Source organism: Asparagus officinalis, chromosome 1 (genome assembly GCF_001876935.1).
Source record: "Asparagus officinalis chromosome 1, Aspof.V1, whole genome shotgun sequence".
Classification (NCBI taxonomy): Eukaryota; Viridiplantae; Streptophyta; class Magnoliopsida; order Asparagales; family Asparagaceae; genus Asparagus; species Asparagus officinalis.
The window spans coordinates 11,618,242-11,629,980 of record NC_033794.1 but is presented as its reverse complement, the minus strand read 5'-3'; the positions used below and the strand labels follow the sequence as shown (position 1 = coordinate 11,629,980).

The window sequence follows — 11,739 nt, the reverse complement described above, 5'->3', positions numbered from 1 at the left end:
AATGGAGAGGAACCCAAGGGGAATGAGATGGAATGTTTTTTTTCCTACCCTGGTCCCTAGAGATGCATACAATACAAAGGCAAGCGACACGGCACAAAATGGTGCTAGCAGCACTGTAGAATAATTAATGTGATCAGTTATGCCCTCGGATATCCCAGGAATAGAATGAGATCACGATTTCACTAAAATATTAACGAGGATTGCAGCCGGCCACTCTTCATATTTTCCCTTCTTTCGGATACAAAATCAAATCAACACGCGAGTGAGATGAAGTGGTATTCCGTAAATTTGAATTCTGATGGTACGTATGTTGACCCTATAGTTTTGATGATGATTTGTCAAACAATTTATCGCTAATATATTCTCTAGTTTTTGTGTTTATGTTTCTCTTTTCAGGTATTTCAACACACGCCAATCAAGCGTTAAAGATTCAAGTTCATATGTGTAGATTTACCTAGGTATATGTTTGGCATTCCGTAAATTTGAATTCTGATGGTACGTATTCTTCGCGTAAACGACTACCCCGAGGATTGAGACACATTAGGCAGATTAATAGACGTTGAGGACAATATGCTTATAGGATGCTTGGGAGATGTACCTAAATTCCAAGGGAACACAACACGATCCCAGTAACAACTTTTGCCTAGAGGAAAGCCCATGACCCTCTCTCTCACTCATTGGATTCTTTCTGTCAGGAAAAAGACCCATTGCTCCAATCAAGAGACTTCGTACTAGTTATCCTCTCAGTGTCCAACATCAAGGCCAAGGTTACTGATTCGCTTTTGGGTAAATTATAGAATATTTTATTTAACGATCAAAATAGTGTGCTCATGGAATAATTTCTTAGCAGAGGAGAGCTTGAATAGGTTTTTCTACCCACCATTAGTTGAAATACTAATATATCGTGGTATGACAGCTTGATTATAATTATTTGACATTAGTATAGAATTCCAGTATGTTATAAGATAACATTTGCAGTAGTAATGTTAATAAGATGCAAAACCTCGCCAATAGAGATGGACTCCCTCTGCTACTTACTCCTGAGCGAGGATTCTCTACATTCTTAGAAAGCCTCTACAATTGGCAAAATGGATTAATAGCATTAGTTGATTTAGTAGGTCCAACAATTAAAATATCTTTTTATATAATGTAAATAAAAAATACCATTCACGAGTTTGGGTTTATAAAGTAAAGAAATGTGATTGGTGAGTTGTAAAGACTATCTACAACTAAGAATGCTGAACATCTCTATCCATTGCTCCTCTTGTTTTTTGTTTTTTGTTTTTTTTTCATTTTTATGTTTCACTTTCAATATGACCGTTGTGCGTAAAAGGTCAGACTTCATGATAACATGTGGAGATTTAGCCAAATATCAAATCTCCAAATCAAACTGTATTGTTTTGGTCGTTGGATTTGGAGAAAAGGAAGAAAATCATCTGTACAAGCTTGACCTTTTACTAATAAATAAATAAACCCTCACAGTGAAAACTTGTAGCTGAACTATAATCAGCAGTAACACAGTATCGAAAAGATCCAGCTTATATCAAGAGAGAACATACGTACCTCCCCTGTAAATCCAGAACTCTCTGCAAACAGTATCTCTTGTACCTAATATTACAAGCGCTTGTAAACCTTCGCTCTTTGTCTATTCAGAACAAAATACTTGCTGAATAGTGAAATATTCTTCTCTTCTCTCTCTCTCTCTCTCTCTCTCTCTCTCTCTCTATATATATATATATATATATATATATATACATATATATATATATATATATATATATATATATTCATATTTATATATATATTCATATTTATCTCCTAACCAAGGTATTCGAGCCTTTCAAGCATTTGCAGAATCTGCACTGGCTGTCCGTGCATACAGATATTTCAATCTCAATGGGTGAAAATACCAGTCTGGCTTGGACACTCTAAAAGAAGAAAAAGGAAATTTATATTTCATGCTCAGATAATATACCTATGTAATACATGTATGTATAATAAACTGTCTTGAGAAATACAGGGTGAATTACCCCCTCATCAAATATTTTAAATGTGAAACCCGTGATTATGCTCACGACGACGAAGCATGACCATTAGAAGTGATTGCAAGGGGCTGTTGCTCACTGACGGCTACAGATGTTCCATTTACAGCAGTTCCATTCTGCAAGAAAAGAAAAGAAAAGAAAAAGATCTGCATATGAAAAGTTTAAGGGGAATAACCCAAAGAAGACTAATTCTTTTTATGAACATGGAAAGCTTACTCCTTCCTTTGGGACTGGCAGGGGATTATGAGTGGACTGGGATGGATTTTTTGACAGATCTTTCAGCAAACCCTGTGAGTAACAGAAAGCATAGAATGGATGAACAAATCGGCAATAGGAGTATCACATGTATAATTTCCTCACAGTGTAAATATCTCCTTTGGTAAGGGGAAGTACAAGATATACTGCGCCATAAATAAAGTCGAAAACAGGTGCCACTATTAGACTATGATAGAAAGAGAAAATGAGAATATTGTTGTCGTATTTTCTGGTGATGTTGATCTTCAAAACAGATGCAAGTTAAAGAAGAAATAAATGAATATACAAAATTAGTGTGTGGCTTCATCTAATTTTGATGAATATCCTGAAGGCAGATAACTCTTTTAAGTGCAAATTCAGAAAAAAGGCTAAAATTAGAGAAAGGAACAAAGCATTGTGCAATCAATGATTGATTAAGATGCTTTAGTAGAAATACAGTAGTGTTAGTTGATTTCTAGATACCCAATTAAGGTTGGAAGGAACTAATGACAATAAATGGAAAAGTAAAAAAGCAGTATAAAGTATACGATTGAAATGATGTCCATCGAGTAGTATGGTTTGAAAGAACTTCATAAATCAAAACAGAAGGTACACAAACTAATCATGAAAGATAAATGTTCATAACTAGCTAGCAAAGAAAAGTTTAGGTTTTTTTTTCCTTTTTTCTTTTTGGTGTGGTTGCCAAACTCACCCTAAAGAGCGCTTGTCGGAGCAGGTACAGGCTGGAGCCATGTCAAAGTTAACTAAACATAATGAAATCTTTTTAATATAAGTTGAACGATGTTTTAGCACAGTTAAATAACCTTCTAAGCTGTTGTGAGGTGTCAAGGACTTATACTCAGTGGTATCACATTAGACCACATATAGCTTTAACCGGTTCACTATCAGAATCTATAGATGTTCTCAAAGAATTAACTTGTTTCTTCCTAGTTTTGATAAAGCAAGACCTAACCATGTTTCCTTTAGATCTTTTGGTCTGTTTGTATATACATGTTTATGTCAGTGTCTGTGACATGCTCCTGACCTGCATTTTAAAGGATTAGGCTTGTACCCATGTCCACAACTTAATACATTTGTGTCCTGTGTCAGTTTCCAACCTTTTTCGTGTTTGCAACAATAAAAACTGATTATTTTATCTCAAAATCTCTCCTTCACAAACTGAGTAACATGCCAAACCAAAAAAGTGAACTCTTCCATGACAGTTAGGACAGAATTTGAATGGAAAAAACGTCTAACAGTTTAAATGAATGATTATAACAGGCTCATGAGAGAAAGAAATAGATTAAGTTATGAATAAAGAGAAGATTAAAGTCATTGTTGAAATAGATATAAAGAGTGCCCAGTATTAGGATATGGACTTCGAGAAGATTAAACTGGTAATTAAGATAACTATATAAATAGTTTTCACTTTTAAAGGACTTCAATAACAAATATTTTACCATCAAAACTGGACCTTGAACTATCACCAAAAAATATTTGTTGTATAACGAAGCCTACAGTTTTAAACTTGCAGGAAATTGAAGTTCTCAACTTATCATACCGAGTTTCAGATTAGCATATGCGTGTGATAGAATCCTTAAATTGTTTTATACCTTGAAGTGATCCTTTTACCGTTTTGTTCCTGTTTACCTAGTGGTCCAAGCTCCAGGTAGAGGAATAATACAGAGAATGCCTTTGATCTTAGTCTCATTTTTGCATAAATATTACTGCAGTAATGTTTCCTGAGCCTCAAACAGTAGAAAATTATTTATTATAAATTTTCGTCTCTCAAACTCTAATTTTTCATAAAAAGATTTTCCCTAATTCATCAAAATGACGATGTTGCATAGTGCGTTAATTCTTCTCCACCAATACCATCCCTGCTATTTAAAAGTTGTTTTTAACTGTCATACATCATAAAATATTGGGTCTCGTTGTCATGCTTTCCTCCAATCATCACTGCTCGCGTCGTCTATTTTACCAAATAGGCATAAAAAAAGAAAATAAATATGCTAATTTATTGGGAGAGGAAAAGAAACCCAGAGCTATTCTAGATACCCTATAAGCTGCGGTTGTAATTCTCTTAAAATTTAATTCATAAATAAAAACTTAAAAATTTTCAGGGTCTGTAAAATCCCTTACTGAAGGATTGAGAGCCGCAATTTCCAGATCAGCAAAACAATCTAGAAATGTATCATGCGTGTGAAAAGAAAGCTCAATTGTTCAAAATCTAACAACTATGACCAAGTACTAACAAAAAATCTAAGGTGAAAACTATTTACTTAATTTCAACCTTGCAGAGTTCAAATCAATATGAGAACAAATAGATGTAATTTTCAAACAATAGAATTTTTTTAGGGTAAAATGATCATTTCCCCCTTAAAGTATTGGTGAACTCTCCAGCTGCCCCCTAGAGTACCAATTTACCTATTTTGACCCTCAAATTATGTTATAGTTTCAATGTGATCATTTTGAAAGTCTATAGTCAAAAATTTAACAGATTAATGACGTAACATTTTTTTTTTCCTTCATGGGTTTTTATCAGTTCATCTCCTTTTTTTCCAAACTAAAAAAATATTTTTAAACTACTTTCTCCCAAGACTTCTTATCCTCGAAAGCTTTTTATGAATTAAAAACTCATTTTTTGGATCGCAAAAAAATACAAAATTTGCCCAAAAAACACTATCACATCATTATTTTGTTAATATTTGACTTTTATGCTCACAAAATGATCACATTGGGCACATACACATAGTTTAAGGGGCAAAATAAGCAAATTGATACTTTAGGGGGTAACTTCAGAATTCACCAATACTTGGGGGAATGATCATTTTATCCACATTTTTTATGACGCTGTAATATAACTCTTACCTTGTTTGCCCACATAAGTCCACATGCATTGCACAATGTCCTTGGTCCATCTGGCCCACGACGCATCATCGGTGTAGATTTTGAATTAATGCCACAATGATGGCATCTGAACGCATTCAAATTGAGATCAGCTAACAAAGCTGACACTATTATAGATTATAACATAGAAATAACTGATACATGAGCTTGACATAAGTATTGACAAAGTTGAATATGTAATCTTCACAAAAGCAGAAATGGATGTAATAAGATCATAGTCCTAAAATGTTAGTTTTATCAGAAAGAGTTTAAACTTTACACTGCCAAAATTGAATCATCACTTAAAGCTTACTCAGATGCTGCTTGTGGTCGACCATCTACTGTACCCCATCTTTGAGTACCATCCCATGTTGTAACACTTTGTGTTGCATCTTCAGGCTTTGACTTGGATGACGTAAACTGACCCTTGTTACGCTGCATCCTAGAATAAGTGAAGAGAAAAAAAAATTCAGTGTCATAACATGAAAATGAGTGATAATTAAAATTGTGCTACAAGTTCAGAAATTAACCAACACCCAATAAGGAAAGTTCAGCAGTTTCTAACTGGAACATGCCACACTTTAATTACAGAAATGAACATCGTACCAAAGAGTACACAAAACTATAGTTTGCTTGAAGTAATAGCACCAGATTTAGACCATTTCTCAGCCTTTAGAAAGTAAGGGAAAATCGGCAGATTATGTCCAGTTTAACTTTAGACACTGCCAGGAAGAGCAACAAAAATGATCGATGCAGGCTATCCTCAGTGTGAATATCATTTGAGTTTACTTAACAAAGTTTAACAGAGTCTCGAACTTTCAGAGCGAAGACAGAAGACAAAGGTTTGAAATTGGTCTCAGTGCGACAGGAATTGATAACAAAGTACAGCTTCAACTACTACTCCTTGTCACGGAATCCCATAACATGAATTCTTAAATTAACATCAAATTTTTTCCCCTAAAAGAAAACATAATCCATAGTAAAGAAGAACTTAATCGAAGTAATGTAACATTTACCTCAGTGCAACCTCCTTGCGAACAGTATACCGGATCTTTTTATCAAAATTCCTCTCTTTCCTCTTCTCTCGGAACCTCATCAATGATGCAACTCTATGAGGAAAATTTGACTTCTGCCAGCAATGAAACGAAATCACTTCTCAAAGCAAACACAAACTACCTTCATTGCAAAACATACATAACCAAACCAAACAAAGACATGCAAACCTACCCCTAAATACCAGTACCTTATTATACTGTTGTGAGGTTGACGGAACTGAAGGAACCGTACTTGTTATCTCCCTACCTCCCAACAACAAAAGTACGGCTTGGACCTGTCAACAAGTTTAAAAATTGGTCGTCTTCAGATTTATAGTCATAAATTATGACTCCGGAATAATTTCCGAGGAAGATATCTTATAAAAAGGGCTGAGTTTGTTAATCCATTCCCACTATAGTTAACGCGTTAAGCAGGGATTAAATCACTCATTTGCTCTCCTTGATGTTTAGGAACAGAAATATATATCCATACTTTCTTTCCAGAGTAAGGATTATTTTGCAACCCATCTAAAGAGGCAGATTAGTAAACTCTTAACAAGTCTAGAAGGTAAATAACTATTTTGTCAATGTTTTTATGTTTGACAAATTAAGAATCGTTAAGCCTATAATTTCTTCTTCGGCACTATTTTGCTTCTGAGAGTTATAAGGAGATATTAGCCTTCTGTAACCCTTGGCTAACCCATCGCGAAACGATAAACAACTAACAACGACAAAGTTCAATCCAGACAGAGCAAAACTTGACCTTCTTCACACTAGAGCCAATTATAAAGAGCATTAATGACCAAAATCGGATGTTTCTTTGATTAATGTGAATTCAACTATAAACTAACAAACTTAAAAATCTCAATCCAATCCAACCTTTTAGCAAGAGTTAATAGTTAACATGAGCAAATTTTGACTTTTTACGATTAATGTTTAAGAAAAATTTTCTCTTTCCCCAATTAACAGAAACCCTACTAACCAACGGAAAGACGAGCACTAATATTTCAGCAAGAATTAATGAATCAAATCCGTAAAAAAAAAAAGAACACCATACCTTTTCTGGTGAAACCGAATCAAACACGTAAACCTCGCCCTGAAACGAAAGCGTCAGCTGATTGCTCCCAATCTGAGGCCCAATCGCAGCGATGGGCTCCGACGGCAAATCGCCGTCATGATCCTGCTCATGCTCGTGATCTCCATCCATTCCTTCAACTCCGCCGCCTTCTCCTTCTTCGTACCGCTGTATCGCGTGCTCACCGTCCATCATATGCGACTCGTCGCCGGCGCTGGCGGCGGTGCCGCCGACGTGTGCGTCGCCGATCTGACCTTGGATCGGCATGGAGTAGCGATGATTCAAACCGGATGGCTTGGGGTTCATGATCGAATTGAGGTTCCAAGCTTCATTCCGTTCGATTGCTTGTTGAATCGAAACCCTAGAAAAAATTTCGAGGGGAGAGAGAGGAGATGGATCTGAGACACGATAGAATGTGGGGGGAAGGTGTGTTGAGGATTAATGTCAGCCGTTGGATTCGGATCGATGTTAGGAGGATGTCGGGGGGTGTTTTATGCGGGTGTTGAATTCGCCGTTGGGTTTGCTTAAGGGAATGGAGCTGGGGAAATGGACGGTGGAGATGGAGTCGTATTGAGAGCGACGGGATTATGCGAACGGTATTTTTAACCTTGACAGTAAATTAATTACTGTACAGTTGGATTTTTACTGAAGATGACTGAAACATTCTTTAAGGGAGGACTTTTCTATCTCTTGTTTTTATTTTTCCCTTTTCTGTTTTTCTGCTAGTTTTCTGGGATTTTTCATATTAATCCTTAAATATTTAATATTTTGAAATGGGTCGCTAAAATCATTCAAATTGCGGTCCAATAAAGCACAAGAAAATTGAGAGACCGTCTTAACTTAACAGTTTGGTAAGAATTCTATCAAATTAATCCCACCACAAGTAAAATCACAACACCACGTATACAATTAAATAAAAGATGACCCTACAATTGCCAAAGATATACAAGAACTCAATAATCTCGAATCCAAGAACATAATTTCTACAACAATTGACAACGCATCAGGGCATTTAGCCAATAACTCTCAATACAATATATACATACAACAACTCAAAACTCTGAATCCAAGAACATAAGATCACAACAACCGACAACACATCAATGCAATTTTCAGTCTAGTCCTTCTACCTGAATCCAAGAACATAAGATCACAACAACCGACAACACATCAATGCAATTTTCAGTCTAGTCCTTCTACTTCATCATCTCTCCAAAGCACTTGATCAACCGACAACACATCAATGCAATTTTCAGTCTAGTCCTTCTACTTCATCATCTCTCCAAAGCACTTGATCGTCAATCTTAGAGAGCTTGCCATCATCTAATCTCTTCCAAGTCCTAATAGCTTCAATCCCTAACCAATTCCTCTTACCTCTCCTTAGGCTAGCCGAAATGACCCTTGCTCGCCGAGGCCAATGAGCTCTTCCATAGCCATGGTAACCAAATCCCCCACCGTAACAAAACCATATACCATCAATTTCGCCACAAAAATCGTTAAGGTGATCGTGACCGAGGAAAACTGCCTTTACATCTCCCATAGAGACTAGGGATTTTAAAACACCGGAGTTGACAGAGGAACAAGCTACTCCTTCTTGATAATGGCCTATGAATTCTTTGAACCAGAGATCTCGAACTTCTGGTATTGCGATGTGGAAAAATGCTAAGGCTGGGGCTTGGAAATTTGCCTGTTTGACAATAATCAGTGTTGATAGCTAGTTAGAGATCTAAAGTTGAAGCTTCAGAACTAAAAAAATATTAAGAGCAGTTAACATTCTGTTTGAAGAATGAATTGTATCCAGTTCTACTTTCTGCTGAACTGTGAAATTCATACAGTTAACAAAATTACATGGGAAAGAAGTGATAGGTTTGTCATGATGATTAGTCTCGTCTCAGATCTATCTATAATGTTTAAGGCTGGGCAATTTCTCACCCAATGTAGTTGATAGGGTTAGGGCACTCGTTCATATTTTCTCCTTTTGATTTTCCTAGAATGAGAAATTACAATACCTTAATATGTTCAGGATATCTTGTCGCAAAATTTACAGGTCCGATATAGAAAGACATCAATCTGAAAGACAAAATAATCATGGGCTTTAAAATTTCTGTTTGATATTAGACTTGTTTTCATTTCTCTTTTCTCATAGAAAAAAATACAGTCTCTCGCCTTGGTCATATGTATGTTTGAGAGAGACTTCTGATTCAAGTTAAGGAGTTTTTGAAGTTGATATATAATATATGTCATGACCAGATAAAGAGATATAAACTAATGATGAACTTACGTCTTCAGAATATAAAGTCTCTATGGATCATATATCCGTAAATATAGATCTATTTAGCATATCGGAATTAGGCTCCACAAGTTCTCCTGTTAAGAGGAATCGTGGTCGACAATCACGTACCTTAATTTATACTTCATTAATATTGTGTAAGTTTGGAACACATGGCAAAGATTTCTCACATATTTAGGCTCTTCACTACCTTGAGTTACAGTGAAACTAAACGCATTGGTCACAAACCAAAATTAAACCCACTAAAGAATTGGTCACAAAGTATAGGTTTATTTCTAGGCAATTGCTAGGGAGTTCACCGAAACATGAATTAAGACCCACATTCAAGTTTGTAAGATGAATGCTAAAATCCAACATGATCGCATTGAGTGAATGTATATAACAATTTCATTCAGGTAAGAATCAAGAGAACATGTGATCACCTGAAGCTCTTGAGAAGTTCTCCGAAGCCAAGCAAGCTGAGACTCCTTGATATACCCGTAAGTTTTAAAACCATTAACCATTTCGCGATCGCCGCTATCAAGAAAATACAGACTGAAAATGCTCGTATTTGATAATTCCGACCCAAAAGCTCCCTTCACTGTAACATCATAATTCCCAAACCCGTCGATCTTCGTTGGCTCTACCGTGGACGGATTCACTTGTGAAATAGAGTAATCCATGAGAGAGATGAAAGACATCAGCTCCCCTCGAGTCATCGTCGACTCTTGATCATGGTTGCCCAGGATAGCAGCCCATGGTGTTCTGGACTCCATGACAGGTCGAAAAGCTTGGAAAAGAGACTCAGCTGCATCAGTTGCGCTGCTCCCAAATATATTGTCCCCTGATAACAAAAACCAATACATTTCAGTGAACTTCAACATCTGAGCAAAGAAAAAACAAATCCCCCTACTGTCTTCTGATCAAGATTACACTGGCCGGAAGCAACGTGACCAATGAATCTGAAAATTTCACCTCAAAATTTTCACCTGGGTTCACTCAAAAAACCCAAAAAAGATCCTCTCTGGGTCCAAATCCCACAAAGCACCACCTGGGTCAAACACATTTCTGCTAAAAATCAAAATTTGAACCCACCTGTAAAGACAACGAGATCAGGGTCCTCAGCCTGAATCATCCTCTTAAGGAACCTCGTAGTATTGAGATCAGAGCACCAGGCAGCCTCGCTCAGTTCCACATCTCTACACCGAGTGATCAACCCATTACCGAAGTGCATATCAGCCACCTACATAGATAGAACAGACAAATTAAAACCTCAAGCTTTTAATTTAGAATACTCCAGGGGTGGTCATAGGAGTTTGCACCGGCCTGCAGAATTTTAAAGGTGCCGTCGTAGCGGAATCGGAGAGGGAGAGGAGCCGGTCTCTTGACCCGCGGGGCGGCGGAAGGGTAGAGAAAGAGGAGAGGGAGGAGAGGGAGAAGGAGAGGGAGAAGTATGTGGCATGGCCGGCGACAGCAGCTGCACATCGAGTAGATCTTGACGGCGGACGATCCGGCCGCTGGCTTCGCTCGAGTTTAGTCTCTTCGGATTTTGGCTCTGATTTCAACTATTAACTATAACCATATTTCTGTCGGAAAATGCTGACTAATACTACAAAGGGTTTACTGTAATTTTTTTTTTACCATTGGACCCAACTGTCTGTTGCTGGGTTTTTTTTTTTTAGATAATTATTATTTTTGGATAAAATAATAATATGATGGCAGTTTGATATGCGAAAATTGGGAATTTTAACTGTATTTACAGTTAGGGCCTTTTTGGTTATTTCTCAAAAAACCAAAAAATAGAAATGAAAACCAAGAACTCTCAAAAAATACAATTTCACACATTTTCATCCCTAAAACTCACCTACAACATCTAATAAAATATTATTTTTATCCAACAACTCATCCATCATATCTAATAAAATATTATTTTCAAAGAACCCGTTCTACTCTCGAGGAGCGAATCCAGAAGCGTCGCGCCTTGCGTGCACATGCCCGAGCCCTGTTCCAAAAAGCACGAGAAATGCTAAAGGGAGAGGCAATTAAGGAATCGCCGAGATTCGAACGAGTTTGGGTACCAAAGGCCAAATCAACGCCTAAGGTAATAGCAGGTAATATTGCTCTCCAACCTTCGTCAATTTCAGGTCCCGAACCTTCGGTAAAGCCCCACCGCAGCGTGGATTTTCCCAAGTT

General features: G+C 36.9%; 2 protein-coding genes across 4 annotated transcripts; both read right to left on the bottom strand.

The window, feature by feature from the left end:
* On the bottom strand, window positions 1,934-7,711 carry LOC109849981 (GATA transcription factor 20-like). Of its 2 annotated transcripts, none has more exons than XM_020419887.1 (7): window positions 7,260-7,711; window positions 6,412-6,498; window positions 6,185-6,294; window positions 5,482-5,610; window positions 5,151-5,256; window positions 2,262-2,333; window positions 1,934-2,161 (listed from the first exon to the last, which is right to left on the bottom strand). In XM_020419887.1, the coding sequence occupies exons 1-7, from the start codon at window positions 7,581-7,583 to the stop codon at window positions 2,072-2,074; spliced, it is 918 nt and encodes a 305-aa protein (XP_020275476.1). In that variant the 5' UTR covers window positions 7,584-7,711; the 3' UTR covers window positions 1,934-2,071. The 2 variants fall into 2 exon arrangements, with proteins under 2 accessions (XP_020275476.1, XP_020275468.1); XM_020419879.1 differs by having other exon boundaries at window positions 6,185-6,297; window positions 7,260-7,709.
* Window positions 8,182-11,119, bottom strand: LOC109849968 (probable inactive purple acid phosphatase 28). Of its 2 annotated transcripts, XR_002249292.1 has the most exons (6): window positions 10,873-11,119; window positions 10,642-10,789; window positions 9,990-10,390; window positions 8,556-8,964; window positions 8,408-8,485; window positions 8,182-8,337 (listed from the first exon to the last, which is right to left on the bottom strand). XR_002249292.1 is itself a non-coding variant. In XM_020419868.1 (5 exons), exons 1-5 carry the CDS (start codon window positions 11,029-11,031, stop codon window positions 8,390-8,392), a joined length of 1,143 nt encoding a protein of 380 aa, XP_020275457.1. In that variant the 5' UTR covers window positions 11,032-11,119; the 3' UTR covers window positions 8,182-8,389. The 2 variants fall into 2 exon arrangements, 1 of the variants encoding a protein (XP_020275457.1); XM_020419868.1 differs by lacking the exon at window positions 8,408-8,485 and having other exon boundaries at window positions 8,182-8,407; window positions 8,548-8,964.

Bases quoted from the DNA above. Each gene is read 5' to 3' on its own strand.
- LOC109849981 (XM_020419879.1), bottom strand. From the start codon at position 7,583: ATGAACCCCAAGCCATCCGGTTTGAATCATCGCTACTCCATGCCGATC. The intron at 6,499-7,259 runs GTATGGTGTTCT...ACTTGTTGACAG, and splicing joins ATTCGGTTTCACCAGAAAAG to GTCCAAGCCGTACTTTTGTT. The intron at 5,257-5,481 runs GTAAGCTTTAAG...GAATGCGTTCAG, and splicing joins CGACCACAAGCAGCATCTGA to ATGCCATCATTGTGGCATTA.
- LOC109849968 (XM_020419868.1), bottom strand. From the start codon at position 11,031: ATGTGCAGCTGCTGTCGCCGGCCATGCCACATACTTCTCCCTCTCCTT. The intron at 10,391-10,641 runs GTGGGTTCAAAT...TTTTGTTATCAG, and splicing joins TGATCTCGTTGTCTTTACAG to GGGACAATATATTTGGGAGC. The intron at 8,965-9,989 runs GTGATCACATGT...ATTGTCAAACAG, and splicing joins GAACTTCTCAAGAGCTTCAG to GCAAATTTCCAAGCCCCAGC.